Raw genomic sequence first — 24,020 nt, forward strand, 5'->3', positions numbered from 1 at the left:
CCAGAATCACTAGCATTTATCTGTGGGAAGACTTTGTCTATTTCACCCCTAGGTGAAACTCTAGCACTTTATTTGTCAAGCACTGAACACAAGAAAGAAAGGGTGAATGAACAAAACTTACTCCTAGAAGAGATTTCCTGGGCAAGCTGGTGAATTTTTTAATGTTTTTCAGAAGCAAGAGGGGAAAGCCAGAGAACAATTTTGCAACAGAAGAGGACAATAACACAGGGCAATTTCTGTGCCTAATTTGCTATTATTTCCTGAAAGACAGGACTGTGCATTATGGCCCATAGAATTTGCCATCAAATTCTTTTTGATGCATAATTAGATGTCATCTTTTTCTAATTAAAAACGTTTTCTAAATTTTTTGTCTATGGAGATAATCTTGAAACTGTGAGGAGAGAGTAACTAATACCCTGACATGTGGTTGAGTCTACTGGAAGCCTGAAACTACAGCTACAAGAGGTGTGAAGTGCTTCATTCATCTCAGGCAAAGCTTTACATGCTCTGCTTAATCAGCTGGGCAGTTCATCAACTTCCTTTTCAAAATGCCACAGAAATCAACACTTCTGACAAGAAGTCTGTCACTTTCTTTCAAGCTGGTTGCTGACATTTCATTTGACTAGTTATGTCCTTGGAAAGTCTAGGAAGCTACCATTTTCCCTTTAACTTTCTCTCCTACACCCCAAGCCAGAATCAATGCCCAGTATGATTTTACCAAGTGGCTGTCAGTCCAGTTTGGTTTTACTAATAATATGGTTGATTAGGTTGTGTTGCAGATATATCCCCCCTAGCATATTACTATTTATTAGTATTTTAAATATGAAACTCCTAAACCAACTTAAGACCGCTTAGACATTTTTTTAATCATTCATTGTGATGCCATAGGCTGACTGAGCTTATTGAACATTAGCATCTTCTTTCCCTGTCCTCATTCTTCCTGTTTTTCAAGTGTGCAGAGAGATGATGATAAAGTGTTTTTCCATGAGGGCAGAAGAGTGGAATAAATAGCAGCAGAACTTAACAAGTTTTGCAGTTATCAACCCAGCATAAAACAGTAGCAAGACCGCAGGCTTAACATATGGCCTATCTCTGAGATTCTTACATCTTCACTGGTTTCTTGTTTTATTTGACTTGCAGACTTTTTCCTTACTCAAGAGTTCTTATTCAAGTATTCTTATTCAAGAGTTCTCTGTGCACAGTCAAGAACTTGATTAAAATGCCATAATTTAAAAAAATAAAAACAGCCTCATCCTTAAAGGCAAGAGTAAATGGTTCTAAATAGTGTCCTAAACTTATACAAGCCATGTATTTGTTGGATTGTGTTTGCATTTTATTTTAACTTTTTCCATCCAAGACATAGATAAGGATGATTTTGTTACTGTGTTGATTATTCAAATCTGAAAAAATAATACATATTACTGAGACTGAAGTTAGCTATTGCAAATAAGAAAAACTAGYACTAGAAAAATACAAGGCAAAATTAAGCTACTGTTTCAATTCATTAGCAATTGTGGTTGATATCTAATAAACAAGCAGGATGTGAACTTGACCCTTTGGTTATAGCTGAGTCTGTTAAGAATGCAGAATACATGTCAGTAGGAGTTTGTGGAAATTCATCTATCAGGATTCATCCCATTAGAATCAGACTTACAATGTTTCCAAACTGGCTACTTGAATGCATAACAGCATATAAAGCCCTTAACTAGGCTGGAAGAGAAATCACAGCAAATGGTTTTTTGAGAGATGATATAAACATCAAATACAGAGAACCATGATTATGAAAACAAAACAAGGTTTTCTGCATCTGATCTTGCAGCTGTATGACTAGAAACAATTCCCTGTACCTACATCTGTTTTATTTTAAACAGCTGCCACAAGAGCTGTTGTTCTGCTGTCCAAAATAGCTCATTCCAACTACATGAAAATATGGCTCCTTCTCCAAAGAGCTTGTATTGCAGTTTTTTCTAAACACTCAATGATTTAAAAAAGAAAAAAGAAACTTGATAGTCCTTATTTTCTACTGGAAATAAGTATTTGACACACTGTGCTAATTTTGTATACAGGAATTTCCAAAACAGATTGCAGTGAAAAAAATAAAAGTTTTATTGCAGAAGTGTGATGACCCAGACATTTTGTCAATTAATGTCTATGATTGCTACAAGAGAAACAAACACAAAATTTGGCTCATAATACTTACTTTTAGAAGGAATGAAGCAAACAGGACATTCCATATATTTAATACTTTTATTTTCAGCAAAATACTTCTCTTTTCTCTTCAAGCAACTGGATCAAAACATTCATCCATAACACATTATCTTAAACTCAGAAGTTACTTCACTGGCTTAGAAGATTATTTGAGGTCAATAATTTCAATGAGGAAAGGAATGTGTGTCTTGAAATAATTGCAGTATCATTAGGAGTGACAGGAAAGAAACTTCACAACAGCACAGAGGAACCATACTATTTCAGAATCTTAGAATATACCARTATCCAAAAATGCTGCACACTGCTGCAAATCCTGAGACAGTCCACACCTGCAGCACAGTATAGCTGAAGTGCTTTGCCTTTGAGTGACTACAGTCATTGATGTTTCCCAACCTGAGACAGTTTCTTTGAAGTAGCTAAAGTGTTTCCTGGTGTCTCCTATAACTTCGTCTTCTGATGTTCATGTGGACAGAGCATATATCCTTTGTATATGCCCTCATGTAAGAGAGTAGGCATTCTTCATTTACATAATGTATTTAATATTTCCAGCACCTGGCATGCCCATCTTATCTGCTGACTTTTCTGACCCCAAATTTTCTTTCATAATTGCTGATGCTCCAGATCAAATAAATTATGTTAAAGACAGTCTGCACCGCTCACTATCAACAAAAAACGTTAGGCAAAATATGACTAGGGAATTAGCTACTACTGATAAATGATTCTATTCTCTCTCTCTCTTTTGGGTCTTTTTCTAGGATTTTTTTTTTTTTTTTTTTTTTTTTATGTGCAGGTCCCCTCAGGAAACTGGAAGCCAAGTTACAGAAGCAATTAGTCAGTTCTGAAATGGAATAGAATACACTGATTATTGTACAATGATTACTAAGACAACACAAACAAAGATGACCAACTGTTTTCCACTCATGTAGTGTTAAATGAGTTCTATTCTGCCTTCTGCACTATCAACATTGTTTGGCGTTCTAAGCTTCATTATTGTATACAGTGATGAAAAAGAGCACAAACTCATTCTCAGAACCATGGGTTACACAGCTTATACTTTCAACCATGATTTTATATTATTATTACTGTTATTATTTGTAAATGTTCACAAAGATGAATTCTTGTGTAGAAATGGACATATGCAGCTCCAACTTAATTGTATTTCTGTTGGTTTTCAAGCTGGAGGAAAGATTGCTATATATTGTGGGAGAAGTTATCAGTTCTCCCCTTCCTATTGTTTCCCATTCATAAAGAAAGAAAACACATCTACAATAACAGCAGCAATTCACAGTTCTGGTAAATGTGTCAAGTCACATTTTTCCCTTCTCCAGAGACACCAATGCAGTCCCCAAAGGTTTAGCAAGGTGGTTACAATGCTTACTTGACACAAATCATGCAACGCTTTCAATTCAACAAATTATCTCAACTCATAAATCTATGTGGCTGAGCTCAAGCAAGACAGCCTTCTTTCAATCTTCCATTGGAGCATAATTTTACGTTCAAGTAAGAGAAAAGGGGGCATTTAATAAACCTGTGGAATTGCAAACGTCATCATTTTGACTACAGTACCCAGCCTCCTGCAAGAGAGGAAAGGCATGAGATGTTTGCAGTGACATTTCAGTACAGTCAGAAATCCACATATCCAGGTTCTTCATTGTCTGATTTTGATTATCATGAGGTGATTTGGCTCAAAGTCCAGTATCAGCAATAATAGTGTCAGCTCTTCAAAAACAAAAGTTCTGTCACTGGTCCTGTTGGAAAAGGAAATGTCAAGACCGTGTGTTTCTTTTCACTTACTTCTGCTACTGGAATGAAATTCCAAATCCCTGAAAATGTGAAAACTTCTAAAATGGCAGTCTGTTTCTCTTAACAGTTATTTTTCTTAATGAGGCCCTCAGCAAATGATAAAATGACAGACTGAAACAGCATCAAACCTAGAGGGAAAAGCTTTGGATGACTTAGCCACTGTGCATCAGGAGTCCATTGAATGGTTTTGGATTTTAGAGAAAGAGACTACCAGTTTCTGAACTGCCTCTGCAATAGTTCTTATTCACATATTCAACATTTGCTCTCCATTTCATTCATTTCTATGTTATCACTCACTACACAACCTTGATGTTTCACTAGGGAGTCAGAGGACTGTGGTTCATAATCTCACTCTTCCACAGAAATCAGAGATCAGCTGGAGCTCATTTCGAAGATTAACAGAGGGCACACCACTGAAAGTCACCTAACCGGGTCATACATCCTCTCATTAGGAAAAAAGTCCTGCTTTAGAAACTTTAAGATCTTCCTAGGAGTAGCAATATTTCTTTAAAAAAAGAATATAGCTTAAAATGCATCCACATGGCAAAAAAATTAAACAAATGTCCTGCTAAGACAGCAATGTTGACAATGCAGCTAATAGATTTTGCCTTTCTTCAGAGGGCAAAATCTGGCAGGTCCTGTATACTAGCTCAATGGTTACAGTCCTTTTAATTATCACAGTATCAGCAACTACATCTTTCCTGAGTTTWGTTGTGGAGGTTTTTTTCAGTTCTCTACCAAAAAGTAAAGCAGAACTTCAGTCAGCTCTCCTTGTTCTGAAAGCACTGGCATTCTGTGAGACTGAAGGGAGAGAATATGCCACATATAGCAGTCTGGGAGAAGACTTACTGATCGTCTCTTTGTAAATGGATGAAATCCCAGTGCTGGCTCCTTTTGTTCATTTCTTTAGAGCATCACAAACCACCACAGGCCTTATCTCAGCAAACTCACCAACTTGTTGCAAATATCAGTGCCACAACTGGGACACCTAAAAGGTAGGAAAGAGAAGACTGGATTCATATATCATGGCATAGATGCCATCAACCATTCATGATGCACCAGCAGAGTTCTTCCAGGCTGGCAGATACGTGTGGCATGCTGTACATGCTTGAACGTTTGGAAAAGACAACTGTTGTGGCAAAAATTATCTATGTTCTGGAATAAAGAAAGAGGCTTCTTAGACATCATAGACCTCCTCTTCCATGGCATGATTGACCTCCCCGTGAAGTTGGTGGAAAGTGTTGTGCCTCAAGATGTCCCAGCCACGGTGAGAACTAGTCCTGGATGTGCTCCGTGACAATGATAGAGCAGAGAATTCTTTCTTGTGTAGGATATTCCTATCAATTTCCATCTTTTCCAAACCTTTGTCACAATTATCCCTATCCTGAGCCTTAAATGCATCTGTGTACCGCATCATCTTGTGTTTGTTGGGATCAACTCGGTCTTCTACTCTGTAGGAGAAGTACAAAAACATAAACTGAATGAAGTAGGAATGTGCCAGCTTATCAACAAAGATGATTAGCCAGAAGAAGCTGTCCTCTCCCAAAGATCTACCTGCAGACCGAGACATTCAAGAATTATCAACTCAAAACCAGGAAACTGATGTTAAGAACAATCCTTTTTGTTTTCTTTCCTTCTCTAATACACATTCTAATGCAAGTGGCCCCACCTTCTCAGTTGCTATTGCAGTTATCCTCTTGACTTCACTCCTGTTATTAGCTTCACTACCTTTATTGATTCCTTGTTTTTCTGTCTCTTTAAATCATTTCCTAGCCACATTTTGCCCTTTCCATTTTGCCAGCTGCAAGGTATTGACAGACTCAATCCATCTGACTCCATCTCCAGATCTATTTCCTTTGTCTGTATATACATGTGTATTCATCTCTTTCCTTTTTTTTTTTGTCCTTCCTCCTCTTAGTTTGTCCTCTCCACATCCACCAGCCCTTCTCTGAATTGCTCATATCTTGCCTTCTGAAATACTGTCCCACACTAAATTYAATGAACATGTATGTGACTTGAGAGAACTAAATGACATTGCCACTCTTTTCTCCTAGCATCCAATTCAGAATTGGTGCTGGCATGATGCACCTGCAGAATTATATTCTGCGTCTTGGACTGAATGTGTTGCATACTGCTAACATCTTAAATTTGCTTGTTCTGCCCAGTAAACTTGCAAGAAAAACTCACAAAAAAATTTGCAAGCCTCATTTCTCTGCAGAAAGTCCTACTTCATGGAGCAACCACTCCCCCTTCTGGCTTTATCAGCAAAAGATGAAGCAGTGAGAAAAGACACATCCCCAGACAAGACTTACTCTTTTCTCACCTTAGTATAAATGTTGATGAAAATCAGAAATAGTGAGGAATCTCATGCTACCTAGACTATCAGTGGTTTGTTTATTATTTCAGGAAAGCCTAGATCTTTGCAAATCACAATGCAGTTACTTGGCTCACAAAAGAAAGTAAGCTTCTATTTTTGACTCATTTCAACTTGGTTGCTGCTGACAGCCTTAGTGATTGTTTCTGCCTCTGCCATTCCACACGTGCAATGAATAGGGACAGCGAACCAACCACAAAGATGTGAAGAAGTTTTGTAATACTCACTGTAAGGAGAGTGAAGGAAAAATTCAGGTCTTATAACCCATGCAGCTTCTAGGGACTGTCTCCTGAGACTACTAGATAAGAAAGTATCAACTGTTTTCACAAGGAATTACTTTGTGAGGGGATCAGCACTTGTCCACCATAGGCATAAACCAGACAAAGATCTGTATTCTGGAAAGGAAGGACACCAAACACTCCTCTCTGGGCCACTGAAGTGGCTCCTTGTTCACATCCATACACTGAATGCTTCTTCTGAGATCATTTCATACACACATCAGAAGGGGCCTCACCTGAGATACCATCGGTCCCCTAGCCCATAGTCCCGACCGCAGATTCCAGAGCGAGGCCAGAGACATCGTGGCAGTTTCCGCTCCAACATAACAGTAGTAGCGACAACCTTTACAATAAGAAAAAAGAGAAGAACTTGGATGAATGGGGGGAGAAAAAGATTCTCTCTCTTAAAAATAATTATTTCTGCTACTACTGATCAGGTCCAAAGGTACTGAGGAAAAAACACAGAGCCTAAACCCGGTTTATTATGTGSCTATTCATTATTTTGATTCTAGCTATGCCATGATTTGAGGAAGCAGTGGTACGCTTAAAACACTGTTAAACATCTTTCCCTTTATACCTGGTGGTGAGGTGTGGGGTAATCAATTTACAAGCTAGAGAAAAGGACACTACTTTCATCAGTATTATAGCCTTGACTAAAATTGAGAGTCTATTCACCATCATCAAAACTTCCTATTCTAGCCACACAATTGCAGCTAATCATTTGACTTATTGTTTTGTCTCAAAAAAATACTAGGAAGTGGGTTTATGATTCAATGCAGCAAAAGGCAGCATGAGCTTTCTGACCGAGAAAGGCAGGACAACTTCTCTTAATGAATCTAAAGACACAACTGAACTATTTGCAACGGTTGCTCTGCATTTTCTCACTTTGGAGTCAATCTCAGTGTGTCAGAGGAGGAGTCTTGCACTGAGACAGTTCAAACTGATAGAAAAGATGAAAGAAATTTGGGGGCTAACACACAGAGCAGTAAAACAGATTCAAAAGGACATGGCTTACTGTGTTAGCCTGTGAGAAAAGGCCTGGCAAGGGTTTAAAAATATATCCTTTAGTGCAGGAAGAATGGAGCAAGTAATTGGACAATCTAGTGCATATACCTTAGACAACCTTTCCCACACTTTTTTCAGAAAAAATCCATACCATGTGACCTAGGTTACCTGGGCTCTCCAGAGTTCATCCCGCTCATGGGCCACTCTCCAGTGGGTGTCACCCATCATGGCAATAAGCAAGTTGAGCATAAGGAGGGTGGCAATGATGGCAAAGGCAAAGTATACCACACTGTACATAAAGGGCAGGTCCACATCATAGTTTGCAGGGCCATCAATGATAGTGAGGAACAGCTCAAAGGTGGTGAACAAGGACATGGGGTAGTTGTAGAACTGGCCAAGGTTTTCGGGGTTCTCAGTCTGGAAGATGATGTAAAAAGCTAGTGGAGAGCAATGAGAAAAAAAGATAAAAAGATAAAAATAGTTTAACAATGTGAATCATGTTTTAAGAGCAGCAACAAGGTCCTGTGAGAGATCTGACAACACAAGAAGGCCTGGGAAGGTACTGCATGTACTACGCTAGTGCAGTACTCAGCATACGATCATAGAATCGTAGAATCAGTAAGGTTGCAAGGCACCTCTGGAGATCATCTAGTCCAACCTCCCCGCTCAGCAGGGTCACCTAGAGCATGCTAGACAGGGTTGCATCCAGGTGGGTTTTGAATATCTCCAGAGAAGGAGACTCCACAACCTCTCTGGGCAACCTGTTCCAGGGCTCCGTCACTCTCACAGTCAAGAAAGTCCYCCTCACGTTCAGGTGGAACTTCCTGTGCTTCAATTTCTGCCCATTGCCTATTGTCCTGTCACACAGGAGAACTGAGTTTGTCCCCGTCCCTTTGACACCCTCCCTTCAGGTACTTACTTATAGACACTGATAAGATCCCCCCTCAGTCTGCTCTTCCCCAGGCTCAACAGGCCCAGCTCTCACAGCCGTTCCTCATAGGGCAGATGCTCCAGCCCTCTGATCATCTTCGTAGCCCTAGGCTGGACTTTCTGCAGTACCTCCATGGCTCTCTTGTACTGGGGAGCCCAGAACTGGACACAGTACTCCAGGTGAGGCCTCCCCAGGGCTGAGCAGAGGGGCAGGATCACCTCCCTCAACCTCCTGGCAACACTCTTTCTAATGGACCCCAGRAGACCATTGGCCTTCTTGGCCACAAGGGCACATTACTGGCTCATGGTCAACTCATCATCCACCAGCACTCCCAGATCCCTCTCTGCAGTGCTGCTCCAGAGAAGGTCAGCCCACAGCTTGTACTGGTGCCTAGGGTTATTTCTCCCTACGTGCAGGACTTTGCACTTGCCCTGGTTGAACCTCAGGAGGTTCCTCTCCACCCAGCTCTCCAGCCTGTCCAGATCTCTCTGAATGGCAGCAAAGCCCTCTGGTGCACCAGCCACTCCTCCCTGGTTGGTATTATTGGCAAACTTGCTGAGGAGACACTCTGTCCCCTCATCCAGATCAGTGATGAGTTAGTTGAGCAGGACTGGACCAAGTACGGAGCCCTGGGGAACTCCTCTAGCTATAGGCCACTGACTAGACTCTGTGCCACTGAGCATAACCCTCTGAGCTCTGCCTTTCAGCCAGTTCTCCATCCACCTCACTGTCCACTCATCTAACCCACACTTCCTGAGCTTATTGAGGAGGATGTTAAATGAGATAATGTTGAAAGCCTTGCTGAAGTCAAGGTACACAATGTCCACTGCTCTACCCTCATCTACCTAGCCAGTCATTCCATCATAGAAGGCTATCAGATTGGTGAAGCAGGATTTCCCCTTGGTGAATCCATGCTGGCTCCCCCTGACAACCTTCTTTTCCTCCATATGTCTGGAGATGACATCCAGAAGGAGCTGTTCCATCACCTTTCCGGGGATGGAGGTGAGGCTGACTGGCCTATAGTTGCCTGGGTCCTCCTCCTTGCCCTTTTGGAAGACTGGAGTGACACTGGCTTTCTTCCAGTCCTCAGGTGCCTCTCCTGTTCTCCATGACCTTTCAAAGATGATGGAGAGTGGCCTGGCAACAACATCTGCCAGCTCCCTCAGTACTCGTGGGTGCATCCCAGCAAGGCCCATGGATTTGTGGATGTCTAGCCTGCTCCAAAGATGTCTAATCCCATCCTCCTCAACCAAAGGAAAATCTTCCTTTCTCCAGACTTTCTCTCTCATCTCCAGGCTCTGGGATTCCTGAGGACCAGTCTTAGCAGTAAAGACTGAAGCAAAGAAGGCATCCAGTAACTCTGYCTTCTCTGTATCCTGCATCGCCAGGGMCTCAACCCCTTTCAGCAGTTGGCCCATATTTTCCCCTGTCTTCCTCTTACTTCTGATGTATTTGAAGAATCCCTTCTTGTTATCCTTGACATCTCTTGCCAGTTTTAATTCCAAATGGGCCTTAGCCTTCCTCGCAGCATCTCTACACACTCTGACTGCATTCCTATAATTATCCCAAGTAGCCTGTCTTCTCTTCCACATTCTGTGTAGTTTCTTCTTCTGTCTGAATTTGGCCAAGAGCTCCTTGCTCACCCATGCAGGTCTCCTGCCCCTTTTGCTGCACTTCTTACTCATAGGGATGCACCACTCTTGAGCTTGGAGGAAGTGATGCTTGAACGCTAGTCAGCTCTCACGGACCACCTTCCTCCTAGGGCCTTAACCCATGAGACTCCTCCAAGTAGTTCCCTGAAGAGCCCAAAGTTCGCTCTCCTGAAGTCCAGGGTTGCAATCCTGCTTGTTGCCTTATTTCTTTCCTGCAGGATCCTGAACTTCACCATCTCATGGTCACTGCAGCCAAGGCTGCCCCCAACTTTCACATCTCTAACCAGTCCCTCTCTGTTAGTAAGGACAAAGTCCAGCAGGACACCCTTCCTCATAGGCTGCTCCACCATTTGTGACAGGATGTTATCATCGATGCTCTGCAGGAGCCTCTTGGAGTGTTTGTTCCTTGCTCTGTAGTCCCTCCAGCAGGTATCGGGCTGGCTGAAGTCTCCCATGAGCACCAGGGCCTGTGATCGTGAGGCTACTTCCAGCTGTTTGTAGAAGGCCCCATTGACTTTCTCTTCCTGGTCAGGTGGCCTGTAGTAGACACCCACAACAGTGTCCCACCTGTTAGCCTGCCCTTTGATCTTTACCCATGAACACTCGACTGCCTCCTCCTCCACCAGCCCTAGGCAGAGCTCAATGCATTCCAGTTGCTCTCTCACATAAAGAGCAACTCCACCACCTCGCCTTCCTGTCCTGTCTTTCCTAAAAAGCACATAGCCATCCATGACAGCATTCCAGTCACGCGAGCTATCCCACCATGCCTCTGTGATTGCAATGCGATCATGGCCCTGCGATCGCACACAGATCTCCAGTTCCTCCTGTTTGTTCCCCATGCTGCATGCATTGGTATACATGCATTTCAGAGAGGTAGTCATGACTGTAGGTTTCCCAGGAAGGGCGTATGGGGGTCCCCCTTAGCCGTGTCCCAAGCACACATCCCCAGTTGAATGCACTCGTTGGAGGCCCCCCAAACCAACTTGTGTTTTGTTGTCTACCCTGTCTCTATGACAGCCCACCTCCCCCTTCCTACCTAGTTTAAAGCCCTCTTTACTAGGCTGGCCAGCCTATCTCTGACTAGGGTCACTGGTCATCATTATAAAACAACACAGAATTATTTTGATTATCTATCTGTACTAAAAAAAACAAACAAAGAAACAAAGAAACAAAGAAAACAATCTTTTCTTCTTCATGGATAGAATAGTTACATGTATTAATGCCATTTATCAAAGACAAGTATAATAAATGCAGTATGTTTTTAAACCTTGACTTACATATATTGGCATTATCTGTGTTGTCCTAATTTTTATTATCCTAGAAAGAGCAAGAGTTGATGACCAAACCTATCTGAACAGAAAGCAATGCTGGGAAAGACATCAGGCTGAAAGAAATAGAAACTATACATCATCACTCCCTTTTCCAGCTAACTGAGATAACATAACCCAGTTTTTCTTTTTTAGACTCACCTGATGCAAAGCCCAGTATCACCACAGCCATGAGCCAGCAAAATCGCATAAGATCACCAAATATCATCTGTAGAGCAAAAACAGCACTACCGTAAGGTTCAACTGTCCCACCAAGCCACCATTCAACTGTATTTAAAACATTTTCTAGATTCTAAGGTCAAAGGTGGGTGAAAGGAAGCTTCTGCATTTTATGCATCCCTCTACTTCCTTTACTAAGGAATGTGAAAATCGCAAACCTGTCATGCAGACAAGAACTTGACCTTTTTCCATTAATTCAAATCCTAAAAGAGAAAGAGTATTTTTCGATTTCTCCCTATCTGGAAAATAGTGTCAGGATGTGTATAACAAGCCCTTGTTTCTTATACCTTCTGGATCATGATGGTAAAGGGTCCCAGCATCTGGAAGCCTCGCGCGAAGTACATAACATTGCACCATCCTAATACCAGGGCAAAGGACATGGGCACCACCTCTCCAGTCATGCTGGTTAGACGCATCACCATGGTTACTAGAATCATGCAAGCATATGTGATACTGCAAATGAAAAACAGACAGTGAATGAAATTCAGTAAAGGAATCTTAGTCTCCTGTTTCTTTTCTTTCTAAAAATTCCAAGACAGGCACAGACTGTCACTAGTCCCATAGGCAAAGGAGAGTTACGTAGAGACTTATCAGTTTGCTCAACTCTACCTGCCAAACTGTCTATTTTCTTACACACCATTTGAGTCAGTAAAAGAAAGAAATCAAAAAAAGGAATATTCTAAAACAACAGAGGAAGTGATTCATCTGGCAAAAGATAGCAGAGGGGATGGTGAGATAGCAGAGGGGACAATATATTTATTAGACTTAACAGATGGTATACTTACATAATTATGTGGAAAGGGCCTCCTAAGATGGTTTGTCCAAAGTATTTTGCTGCTCCAACTCTAAGGATATCTGGGATCTAAGAGAGACAGCTTATTGACTTTAGGACTCAGATGGAGTTCATTATAATATTAATTATACTGGTAATCCCTAATAGTCACATGGTCTTGGAGCAAGCCACAACTGCTTTGTTTGCTTGTTCATAGTTTTTATATTATATTTTGTATTATATTCCTTTAAARAAAGAGTGATTGTGTCAGGTTGTCCCCTCTAGATGAGGTAGAGATTGCTCTTTTCTTGGAAAATCTGAGAATGCTCAGGCAGGTTGAGAGACTTCTAGATGAGGCAGAGAGATGTTGTGGCACAGAGATGTAAGCCTGAAGTTCCTATAAGCTACTGAGTAGAAAAGAGAGTGGACAGGCATCTCAGCCTCAGAAGTGACAAAAAGACCTTCTTAGGGACCAGAGCAGTTTGCTATAACTCAGATTCACTGTGTAAGTTGTAGTGTAGTCCCAGAGTCCACCAAATAAGCTGTCTATCATCAGCCCTGTTTTATTTCCAATCTCTCTTTGTCATTTGTTTTACCCCATTTCAAAAGTTCAGTCTTGAATTCATATTATAATAAAGCAAAGGAGGGTGTGTGTGTGTGTGTGTGTATGTCTCTGTGTGTTTTAATATAAAGAACTCCTTCTCTTTTATGGGGAGAGTTCACAGTAAAGAGAACATCTCGGCAGGTCCATCTCAGAATTCTGGTTGAGTAAGGGTCCTGTCATAGGTCCATACAGTTACTGATCTCCAGTTAAAGATAAATTTTCCTTTGCACATACAGAAATCACTTCACCAAGCGCCCCTAAACAGATGAGTACCGCAAGTCTCTCATGCAGCTGCTGAGGTTCAGTTGGAACCACAGATGAAAGGGAACTGTGGCATTACTGTGTACATGGTATTTGATAATGGGATCAGTCCTTCTAATTGTTTCTTTGGCACCTGGAATCTTACTAATAAACTGTCACAAGCTCTGTTTAATGAAAAGATGTTGTTGTCGGTCCTGGTTGCCACAGGTGTATATTGAAGCACGTAGACTCAGTAAATAACCCCTGCCAAGTCCTACATACAAACTAGTATTTGTCCAGTAAGTCAGACCTGTCTTGAATAAACTCAAGACTGTGTAGCTCACTGTCTCTCTTACCTCAAGGATCAAAATTACTACAGCGCCTATGACTGTGATCAGCTCCCCCACCAGCCTCAGCTCATCCTCATATGTCAAATATGATTCCTAAAAGAAAAAAAAAAGGGTGGGGGGGGAGTCAAAGGAAAAAAAAAAAGCGGGGGGGATGGGGGAAAAGAAGGTCTGCTGCTGATGTAAGAAACGTGCCAAGGCCTGAAGAGGCTACAGATACCAGCCCAACTGAGTACCGAGAACAGAGAACAGAGTATACCCAGAGTTCCTCACTGACCAAGGTGAGAAGAGAAAAGGAGGACAGCTGCTGTAGCTGGGAGCTGTGTAGTATTTGAACTTTTCAGTTGAGTAGCTTAGATTAGAATTACCGAGTTCTGCCTATGGGGTCATGACTCCTACAGACAGTACCTGCAGCATTTTCTGGATATAGATAGTATTGTCTCTACTGCTTGTTTTGTTGTCTGTTCGGGGTTTCAGTGGTCGGTAGACGCAGCACATAGTGAAGCAGACCATGTAGAGCACATAGAATAAAGCCAGGAAACAGAAATAGGGTCGTCCATACATATTCCACTTCAGGCTCACCAGTTCCTTCACAGGTGTTAGATCTAAGATCTGGCGGGCCTGCAGAAAAAAAAAAAAAAAAAAAAAAAAAAAAAAAAAAAAAAAAAAGACAGAAAAAAGGAGTTATTTGCCATAAGGGAACTTGTCTATAAGCATCGTTCACACTGTGGGACAACGTTAGAAAATCCTTCTTGCCTATTCTCTTCAGCATTAAGTAACTGAATTTATTATGTGAGAATTACAATGCTCAAGTCAGTTTGGATTAGTTCAGGTTGCCAGTAAATAGTGTTAGGAAAAGAAAAATATACCCTGAAGTGAATGGCTTTTGAGTACAAGTTGGAAGTGCAAGAGAAGCACGTCAAATACCAGAATAACTTTGTTTTCTCTGCAGGCATGCATGCATATAAACATTTTAGCAGTATCTCCCTGTGAACTTTGGGGATTCCAATGTATACAAAATTACTCTACTTCATGAATTGTCTTTTATAGTAATTGGAATCGATTTTGAAGAATATTTTATGTTAAGCAAGACAGCACAATGCCCCTTACAGCAGACAGGTACTCTGTGCAAAATACACACCATTATTAAAACAGAATTGAAAATAGGATCATTTGAATTCTATTTCAAGAGGTTTAAACTAGATAGGTTGGAGGAAGGAGGGAGTTATAAAGACAGGGTTGTCAACAAAAAACAACTCAAGTCAGGAGGCTTTCAGTGAGTCCTTGCAGCCAGGGATATGCATATGAGACATGGCTATGGGGGATCCCTTTGCACCCATCCTGGGAAGCCTGCATGCACAACAACCTCTCTGAAATGCATGTACACCAATGCATGCAGCATGGGGAACAAACAGGAGGAACTGGAGATCTGTATGCGGTTGCAGGGCTGTGATCTCATTGCAATTAAAAACACATGGTGGGATAGCTTGCGTGACTGGAATGTTGTCGAGGATGGCTATGTGCTTTTTAAGAAAGACAGGCTAGGAAGGAAAGGAGGTGGAGTTGCTCTTTATATGAGAGAGCAACTGGAATGCATCAAGCTCTGGCTATGGGTAGATGAAGAGCAAGTCGAGAGTTTATAGGTGAGGATTAAACGCTGACATGGGGGACACTGTTGTGGGTGTCTACTATAGGCCACCTGACCAGGAAGAGAAAGTCAATGAGGCCTTCTACAAACAGCTGGAAGAGGCCTCACGATCACAGGCCCTGGTGCTCATGGGAGACTTCAGCCAGCCCGATATCTGCTGGAAAGACAGCACAGCTAGGCACAAACAGTCCAGGAGGCTCCTGCGGAGCATCTATGATAAATTTCTGAAACAGGTGGTGGAGGTGCCAATGAGGAAGGGTGTCCTGCTAGACCTTTTCATGACGAAAAACGAAGGACTGATTGGAGATGTGAAAGTTGGGGGCAGCCTTGGCTGCAGTGACCATGAGATGGTGAAGTTCAGGATCYTGTGTGAGGGAAGCAGGGCAATAAGCAGGATCATAAACCTGGAATTCAGGAGAGTGGACTTTGGGCTCTTCAGGGAACTACTTGGAGGAGTCTCATGGGTTAAGGCCCTAGGAGGAAGGTGGTCCGTGAGAGCTGACTAGCGTTCAAGCATCACTTCCTCCAAGCTCAAGAGTGGTGCATCCCTATGAGTAAGAAGTGCAGCAAAAGGGGCAGGAGACCTGCATGGGTGAGCAAGGAGCTCTTGGCCAAATTCAGACAGAAGAAGAAACTACACAGAATGTGGAAGAGAAGACAGGCTACTTGGGATAATTATAGGAATGCAGTCAGAGTGTGTAGAGATGCTGCGAGGAAGGCTAAGGCCCATTTGGAATTAAAACTGGCAAGAGATGTCAAGGATAACAAGAAGGGATTCTTCAAATACATCAGAAGTAAGAGGAAGACAGGGGAAAATATGGGCCAACTGCTGAAAGGGGTTGAGKCCCTGGCGATGCAGGATACAGAGAAGRCAGAGTTACTGGATGCCTTCTTTGCTTCAGTCTTTACTGCTAAGACTGGTCCTCAGGAATCCCAGAGCCTGGAGATGAGAGAGAAAGTCTGGAGAAAGGAAGATTTTCCTTTGGTTGAGGAGGATGGGATTAGACATCTTTGGAGCAGGCTAGACATCCACAAATCCATGGGCCTTGCTGGGATGCACCCACGAGTACTGAGGGAGCTGGCAGATGTTGTTGCCAGGCCACTCTCCATCATCTTTGAAAGGTCATGGAGAACAGGAGAGGCACCTGAGGACTGGAAGAAAGCCAGTGTCACTCCAGTCTTCCAAAAGGGCAAGGAGGAGGACCCAGGCAACTATAGGCCAGTCAGCCTCACCTCCATCCCCGGAAAGGTGATGGAACAGCTCCTTCTGGATGTCATCTCCAGACATATGGAGGAAAAGAAGGTTGTCAGGGGGAGCCAGCATGGATTCACCAAGGGGAAATCCTGCTTCACCAATCTGATAGCCTTCTATGATGGAATGACTGGCTAGGTAGATGAGGGTAGAGCAGTGGACATTGTGTACCTTGACTTCAGCAAGGCTTTCAACATTATCTCATTTAACATCCTCCTCAATAAGCTCAGGAAGTGTGGGTTAGATGAGTGGACAGTGAGGTGGATGGAGAACTGGCTGAAAGGCAGAGCTCAGAGGGTTATGCTCAGTGGCACAGAGTCTAGTCAGTGGCCTATAGCTAGAGGAGTTCCCCAGGGCTCCGTACTTGGTCCAGTCCTGCTCAACTAACTCATCACTGATCTGGATGAGGGGACAGAGTGTCTCCTCAGCAAGTTTGCCAATAATACCAACCAGGGAGGAGTGGCTGGTGCACCAGAGGGCTTTGCTGCCATTCAGAGAGATCTGGACAGGCTGGAGAGTTGGGTGGAGAGAAACCTTATGAAGTTCAACAAGGGCAAGTGCAGGGTCCTGCACCTATGCACCAGTACAAGCTGKGGGCTGCGGAGAAGGGACCTGGGAGTGCTGGTGGATGATGAGTTGACCATGAGCTAGCAACATGTCCTTTTAGCCAAAAAAGCCAATGGTATCTTGGGGTCCATTAGGAAGAGTGTTGTCGGCAAGTTGAGCGAGGTGATCATCCGCCTCTCCTCATCCCTGGTGAGGCCTCACCTGGAGTACTGTGTCCAGTTCTGGGCTCCCCAGTACAAGAGAGCCATGGAGCTACTGCAGAGAGTGCAGCATAGGGCTACAAAGGCGATCAGAGGACTAAAGCATCTCCACTGCGAGGATAAGCTGCGAGAGCTGGGCCTGTTGAGCCTGGAAAAGAGAAGACTGAAGGGGGGATCTTGTCAATGTCTATAAATATCTCAAGGGAGGGTGTCAAGGGAATGGCACTGGAATCTTTTCAGTGGTGCCAAGTGACAGGACAAGAGGCAAGGGACACAAAATGAAACAGAGGAAGTTCCATCTGAATATGAGGAGGAACTTCTTTCCTGTGAGAGTGAGAGTACACTGGAACAGGTTGCCCAGAGAGGTTGTGGAGTCTCCTTCTCTGGAGATATTCAAAACCTACCTGGACTTGATTGTGTCTAACATGCTCTAGGTGACCCTGCTTGAGCAGGAGGGTTGGACTAGATGACCTCCAGACTTTCCTTCCAACCTTACCCTTTCTGTGATTCTATGATTTCCAGCTGCAGAACAAAGTTGCTGAGCAATCTTATGGAATTCACTTACCTTTTTTTTTTCCTTTCAAAATTCAAGTTCTTCATTTATACATCTAAATTAGCAACAATTTCAACAGCTATTTCTATCAACTTCAATAGCAATTGTGGAAATCCTTAATTTCTTGGAAACATATCAAAAGCTCCTTTACATCATTAGCCCTCATTGAAAAACTGATTCTGATATTACCTCAGCTTAGCAGACAGCTGAGAGAATTTGGAAAGGTTTCCAGAGTTGCTTGATTTCCATCTGAAGGCAACATCTTAATGGTGTGGCCTGGATTTTCAAATTTTCACCATTCAGCTTTGACAATGAAAAAAAATACAGTATGCCCCCAGTGACACATACTGTGAGAAGATGCAGGCTCTTCAGCTTACTTCTTCTAAATTATTTATATCAAATTTGAAGTTTCAGTCCTTCTCTTTAAAATCTCAGTGGTCTAGACCACATATATTTCCAGAAATAAAAAGAAGCTTCAGGTGGTATGATAAATCTTGTGAGATATGAAAAATAGCACACTACTGCATACATTAAGATTGTGTTTCTGTCAAAGACATGTATATATGCATACATACTGTGTACCTGAAATTTATATACAAACAAAAATCTTCATCAGATAAGTTAAGACTATCATTTTAGAAGTGACAGAGAGGGTCTTTAAAAAGTAAGATCAGTGGAGTTGTGAGCACAGGAGGGAAACATTTCTCTCCCATCATACACTTCCATTTAAAACACAAAAGGAATCCAGAAATTTTCTTATATGTCCTCATGGTTGTTTGGGTTAATTTATACACATGCACACAAAGGACAGAGAAAACCCATGGAGATGTTTTAAAATTAATAATTCAGCTTCTGTTTCTCTGTAAGTGTATTTATTTGCAGCTAGGATAATTATGATGATAAGTRTAAAATGTGGAAAGCTCAACACCACTCTGCTATTTTTAGTTGTGTTTCCTAGGACAAGATGAAATTGTGGCTGCATTGGTAAGGCATCTCTTCCCAGGAGCAGTATGCAAATATTTCTTTAAATAAAATATGTCACTGGCTGCAATATAAACATTTTTATAAAAATATTTGCAGAGAAAAGGTTTTCTGTTTTGAGAAAAGATCTCATCTGTACTCTTTTTGAGGGAGTACTTATCAATGTGATCATATCATGTGTTTGGAGAGATAACTAATTAAACATTAGAAATATATGCAAGTTATGTGAAAATTGTATATTTTGGACTGGATTTGTCCCCTGGATTTGTAACGTACAGAGTTAAACTTAATGCAACTATCTCAGCTTGTTCTAAGTTTAAAAACTGCAATTTCTGTTTCAAGACCTGAAATTCAACATGTATGCCCAAAAGCTTGTTCGATTTTTACATCTCTGTCAACTTGTATAATAAATGTCACTACTTCTTCCTACCAAATTTCCTTCATATATGTCCTTAGACCATCACTACTATAAACAATACAATCGCAGAACCTTAGGTGACTAAATGAGGTACCTGAATTAGTGATGTGGTTATCCTAAGCTTTCCTTCTTTGTAGATACTAGGGCCCTACAGATCACCTGCAGCTCCCCATCAACAATATGTGAAACTGAGGGTACCTGTACCTGTGTTTAAGCACATCTGTTGGTGACAAAAAAAGAGATGAGATCAACAGTGGTCAAGTGCATTTCTTTAGTTTAAGTTGTCCAATGTGAACACACAATATTTTGTGCAAAAAAGTAGCCACTTCCAAGCCCACCCACAAACAGATGCTCTACTTAGTAAACCGCTCTATGAAGAAAGAATGAACTACATGGGAAAGATACTAGTTTTAGTATATAATGCACTATTGGTATGTATTCAACACTGTAGTGACAAGAATACTATGATAATGTGAATAAAATGGAAGAGAGAATAAAAGAGTCTTTTCATACTGAGTTATTTTGAAAACATTGGRCCATGATTCGCTAGTGGTCACAAACCACACAGAGTTCCATGAACAGGAAGTAAGTACCACAGAAGTGAAAATATTATTTTCAAAGTTGATAAATAATACTGACTCAAGTTATCATGGCTGCCAAGATCTAGTGTTGTTGAAGAACTAGATCTCTATTTTAGAATCAAATAGATCACCATAAGGTACTTTCAAAGCCACATTTTATTTTCATTCAGTTCTGAACCTTATTCTGTTAAAGTGGAAGTAAAAGAAAGATATTTTGCCTAGCTGAGCCTGCAAGTCCAGAAAGCCTAACTTGGAGTCTTCTGATACTCTTCTGTCAGTTCTTTAGGGCAATGTAGGGTACATTCCTRATCTGGAAGGTAACAATTTAGCTCAACTTAAGTTATAATTGTGCAGGTTTCTTGCAGCTAAAGGACTATTCTGTGGCCTTTTGTCTGGCTTCCCTGTGTGTGAATGCAGTTCTCACTGATGTAAGTAAAATAGGCAAACACTTAAGGTCCAGAAACAGATCCACGGCTACCGTGTTTATGGAGGATCAAAGTTTGCTTTGTAGGTCAAGGAGCTCAGTCTGCTTAACAAATAGTCAGAACCAGCTGGATTGAGCTACTTTAGGATCATCAGTGTTATTTCATTTGCAGGTCTTTACTTATAAAAAAGGGAAGAATTTATTTGGCTATTCTAAGAGAACATATGCAGGCTTCACAAGACACATGACAAAACCATTTCAAATGTTTATCAGAGAAATGGTAATTGCTATTATCAGCAACTTTTATCCTCAAAAAGTTATCAGAACTCAGGCTAATTTTCAATAAACTAGATATAGCTGTCGCCCTTTTACAGAAAAGGCCTCATTGACATTTGGTGCTCAGCTGGCATCTTCAGCCAAGATTCTTGGAAAAATAGCTATTTCCTAATGTACGGTTTAGGGGACCATTGCAAGGAGCAACAAGGGGAAGTGAGTCAAAGTGACTTGAGCAGATTACATTAAATGACAACTTATTACTGTTTAGATGTTTTCCTTCCTTTACTGTATTGCCCTGTTTCCTCTAAGTAGCCGAAGCTAGACTGAGCGCTTCGCAAGGAATATGTATGTTTCAGGAAATGGACAAAAGTCTAAGAGAACTATTGAATGGCCTAAGAAATATCCAGAAGGATCAGAAGAGAGTGAGAGAGAATGAATCTAGCTAGAGCAATCTAGCCTTAGATGTTCACATTTTGTTTTCAAAGAAGTGAAAGTAAGTTTGGAAGCTTACTATAGTCTTTCTGTAGCTTAGCTCTCTTTTATTTCTTCCACATTTTGTCCAGTTAAATGGTAAAGGGTCAGAAACTATGCCTTAGTATCTATTTGTGTTTGTATCCTCTAAAGAGGATGCAAGCGAAATTTGCTTATAATTGGTGCCTAAAGACACTACGCTAGTCCAGTTATCAGACTGAGAGGTTATGTTACAGTATGTGAGGTAATACATAACATCCTTGCAGAGAAGAAAACATTTTGGGCCACAGGTATATAAAATGCAAAAAAAAGAATTACTAGTTATGCATGCCAAAAATGCAATTATTCACGTTTTAACAATGTTCTGGAAAATAAAGAAGTCATCATATCTTATGCTATTTGGGAACAATCTAGCTTCTGAAATTAGGAATCTTGCATCTGCATGTACTATGTGGTTTAGAAAAAGACATAGGGACAATTTTTTTTCTTTCTTTTAGGACTATGGTTTGTCATTCGGGACAACTTCTAAGCTTGCTCTATTGCTCTCTAGCTTAGGAGTTCTGAATTCACTGTCTGTCTCACAGAGATGTCGTGAGAGTTGGCATTAGCAAGGAAAAGGAAATGGCAATGTGATTCAGCAAAAGGTTCTTTCTCTTTCACCAGATTCAAAGACATAAATAACAAGTAGTTTTAGAGTCTCTCTAGTAAATAGCTTTCTACAGCTGTGATACTGATTAAGTTCCTTCAACCATCCACAAGCTTTGTGTCTCTAGAGTAACTGTCAAAGCATCCAATACAGCCATATCATAAAAAAGCTGCTACATTTCATGTATTCCCTGCAGCGTGTGACACAAAGGGAATTTATTTTATTATGTGTTTATTATGCAAAGAAAAAGCATTTGCTGTCCACAATACCTCTCTCTTCTTGGTTGAGACAATGAGCTCAAGGAAGGACTGATCTTCAGCCCAGGAGTCAATCTCTGTGAGATCGTAGAGCACAGTGGTCAAGGGGCCAAAGGACCAAAGATTGTACTTCCGTTTCTGCATGAGATACTGAAACATCTGAGGGGAAAGGAAGGGTGTTAAGGAGATCAGAAACTACCCATTAATATTCATTTTCATTGCAACACACTAACGTTGTTAAAAATCCTTCTTTACAAAATATTTCCCTTGAACTTCTTGGTTGTTATAGTTCTCACATCTTTCAGGACCTGTTTCTCTACTATAATGATAAACAGTTCTTTCACTTACAAAAATGACACTGGATGTTCTCAAAATGTATAATTTTAAAACATTCTTTTTAAGAAGCCTGGTCTTACCACTTTTAAACAAGATAATACACAAAACAGAGTAATCTTTTTCAGACATGCATTATCAAGAATACAGACAGGACCTATTATACTGAAGGAGACCAATGATCCATGCAGTCTAGTATCTTGTTTCTGGCAGTAGACAAATAACAATAGTGCAATGGGGTCTTAATCATGTGTAATTATACTTTCCATCAGYTTAAGCATGAGATTTTATATCAAAAATAGAGTTCTTGTTTATGTTATTTCTTTTCTGTGCATCATATTTAGGGTAATAACATCTAGATAGCAGAGATAACTTTTAAAAATGGGTAGATCTCTCTGTTAACACCTATATAACTCAAATGTTTCAAAAATTGGGTGAGAAGATATGTTCTTTAGGTTCTAGTTCCTCTCATTAGGATTAACTTATACCAGTTTTCTAGTCTTATATGAGACTTCTGGCACAAAAAGGAAGGACATCTACCCACTAACAGTGGGCAAAAACTCCCCTGATCTGGGTGAGATTGCTTCAAGTTCTCCATTTCTGAATACCTCTCCCTGGAGGCAAATGTGTCACACACAAACTCACCACAGTATTGCCCTCAACTCCAGCCAGTTTGAATGGAGTAAGTCCCTCATTGTTTGAAATCAATTCAAGTGATCCTGATCCCTGTTTGCTCCTGTCATAGGAAAGTATCAGGCTGTACATATGGCAGGCAAATGTCTTGTTAGGTTGTAGAACCAGGATGTGAAGAACAGTGTTACCTGTGGAAGAAGCAGTGCAGGTAAAATATATGGAATAGCCCAACCCTGTAGTAGGAAAGTAATTACCAATTAACAATACTAATAAGGTGCTACTTGACTGATGCCATTAACAATGGCTTTCATTTTCCTCGCATGCCTCATCCAACAGCTGTTTGTAATGAGAGAAAAACATATGCTTGCACAGACGATAGAGTCTGATTTGAAGTGTCCAGTTTTGCTGTATGCATTTCACTGGGCCCCACAGCACATACCCAGATAATCCTGAGCTCTAATGTCAGCTCCGTTTTCAATGAGCAACCTTACAATCTCCTCATTTCCCACACAGGCAGCAAATGATAAAATGTGTTCTCCTGCAAAGAAAGGAACAGAGAGGAAACAACATTAATGACCTTGCAGGTAAGTGAGGTTGGATCATTTAGTGGGAAAGCTATCCATACTACTTAGTCTGAGCTTAGGAAAAGAAGAGTTACTCCAGGTAAGATGTAAATTTCCTGCCCCCCCCATCATAGTCCTACTCAGAAAGGAGGAAAATAACAAGCCCATAATACTAGAAAAGAGTATCCTTAGATATCCAGATATCTACACTACAATAGAGTATCCTTATCAGAAGAGTATCTTAGTAATGAATGAAAAGTGAGCTGCAGTATAGAATTAATTATATTATGCTTTTGATACAATACGTAATTTTTGTATGCACACAAATGTAAAAATGCATAAGATATATACATATTTATATTTACACAGAGTGTACATACTTAGGTGGAGCAGTACTGTCTGCTAAAAGGTGTGTGACTAAGGACCTTGGAGACAGAAGCGTCTGCTCATTCATTA

The 24,020-nt window shown here is 41.2% G+C and overlaps 1 protein-coding gene across 1 annotated transcript in view; it reads right to left on the bottom strand.

Moving 5' to 3' along the window:
• Positions 1–5,188: 5,188 nt before the first annotated feature.
• The window catches only part of LOC146584471 (transient receptor potential cation channel subfamily V member 6-like), a 32,717-nt gene continuing 13,885 nt past the window's right edge, over positions 5,189–24,020 (bottom strand). The window contains exons 5-15 of the mRNA XM_085324519.1: positions 23,441–23,539; positions 23,014–23,189; positions 22,048–22,194; positions 14,170–14,382; positions 13,771–13,857; positions 12,584–12,660; positions 12,086–12,251; positions 11,721–11,787; positions 7,837–8,105; positions 6,900–7,006; positions 5,189–5,462 (exon numbers count right to left, since the gene is read on the bottom strand). Of these exons, the coding sequence (XP_085180645.1) occupies positions 5,189–5,462; positions 6,900–7,006; positions 7,837–8,105; positions 11,721–11,787; positions 12,086–12,251; positions 12,584–12,660; positions 13,771–13,857; positions 14,170–14,382; positions 22,048–22,194; positions 23,014–23,189; positions 23,441–23,539 (1,682 nt within the window). The remainder of the gene's footprint in view (positions 5,463–6,899; positions 7,007–7,836; positions 8,106–11,720; positions 11,788–12,085; positions 12,252–12,583; positions 12,661–13,770; positions 13,858–14,169; positions 14,383–22,047; positions 22,195–23,013; positions 23,190–23,440; positions 23,540–24,020) is intronic.

Source organism: Rhea americana, unplaced genomic scaffold, assembly GCF_003343005.1.
Source record: "Rhea americana isolate MKP2758 unplaced genomic scaffold, rheAme1 scaffold_92, whole genome shotgun sequence".
NCBI classification, from domain to species: Eukaryota; Metazoa; Chordata; class Aves; order Rheiformes; family Rheidae; genus Rhea; species Rhea americana.